General features: G+C 51.2%; 1 protein-coding gene across 1 annotated transcript; it reads left to right on the forward strand.

Moving 5' to 3' along the window:
* Positions 1 to 11: 11 nt before the first annotated feature.
* Positions 12 to 551, forward strand: Pmar_PMAR016318 (conserved hypothetical protein; the record flags this gene model as incomplete). Its single annotated transcript, XM_002778298.1, has 1 exon — positions 12 to 551. The coding sequence occupies one exon, from the start codon at positions 12 to 14 to the stop codon at positions 549 to 551; it is 540 nt and encodes a 179-aa protein (XP_002778344.1).
* Between the last annotated feature and the right edge of the window lie 258 nt (positions 552 to 809).

The raw sequence follows: 809 nt of genomic DNA on the forward strand, positions 1-809 counted from the left end.
TGTTCGACCAGATGAAGGGTGCGGCTGGTGTTGATGAGGCTCTCGCTCAGCCTGATGATGTTATCGGACCAATCCGTTGCACTTATCAGGGACAGGTTACATGGAAGCCTGTCGCTCGTCCTGCTCCCCCACCGGCCCCTAAGGCCCCTGCTGCCCCCAAGGCCGAGGCTCCTGTTGAAGCCGAGAAGAAGCCTCAGACTGCCTTCTCTAAGTGGTTGAACTTCTTCCTCGTTTTCATTGTTGTCGGCGCTTGCTGTGCTGGTATCGGTGCTAGTCGTAGCGTCGCTTTGGTTGACCAGATGATGTCCTTCGTGATGGCTGTTATTGTCGGTTACTTCCTCGTCTGGGGTGTCGACCATGCCTTGCATACCCCTCTCATGTCTGAGACTAACGCCATCTCTGGTATCATTGTCGTTGGCGCCATGCAGCAGCTCTCTGCTTGCGGTGCTTTCGCTCAGATTTGTGCCATTTTGGGTACCTTCGCTGCTGGATTCAATATCTTCGGTGGTTTCTGGATCACCAAACGCATGCTTGCTATGTTCCACCGATAAACGTTGTTTACCCAACAGCTACACAGCCTTATCTAGTATTGGGAAGCTTCCGACATTATGGAGGCTCGCCTCAAATGTGCTCTGGTGTTTGTCTGCTTAAAGGGAGCGACAACTCAAAGAAGGCTGGAGATGATGACTGAACTACCGTTTTTAGAAGGTCCCCAGTAGGGTCCTACTTGTACATTCCATCGTGAAATACGCACATTCGCTACAACTTTCGGCGTACAATCGTTGTTCCTTGCAAACTTTTTTGTTGTG

The sequence above is a fragment of the Perkinsus marinus genome, assembly GCF_000006405.1.
Source record: "Perkinsus marinus ATCC 50983 genomic scaffold scf_1104296950114, whole genome shotgun sequence".
In the NCBI taxonomy this organism is placed as follows: Eukaryota; Perkinsozoa; order Perkinsida; family Perkinsidae; genus Perkinsus; species Perkinsus marinus.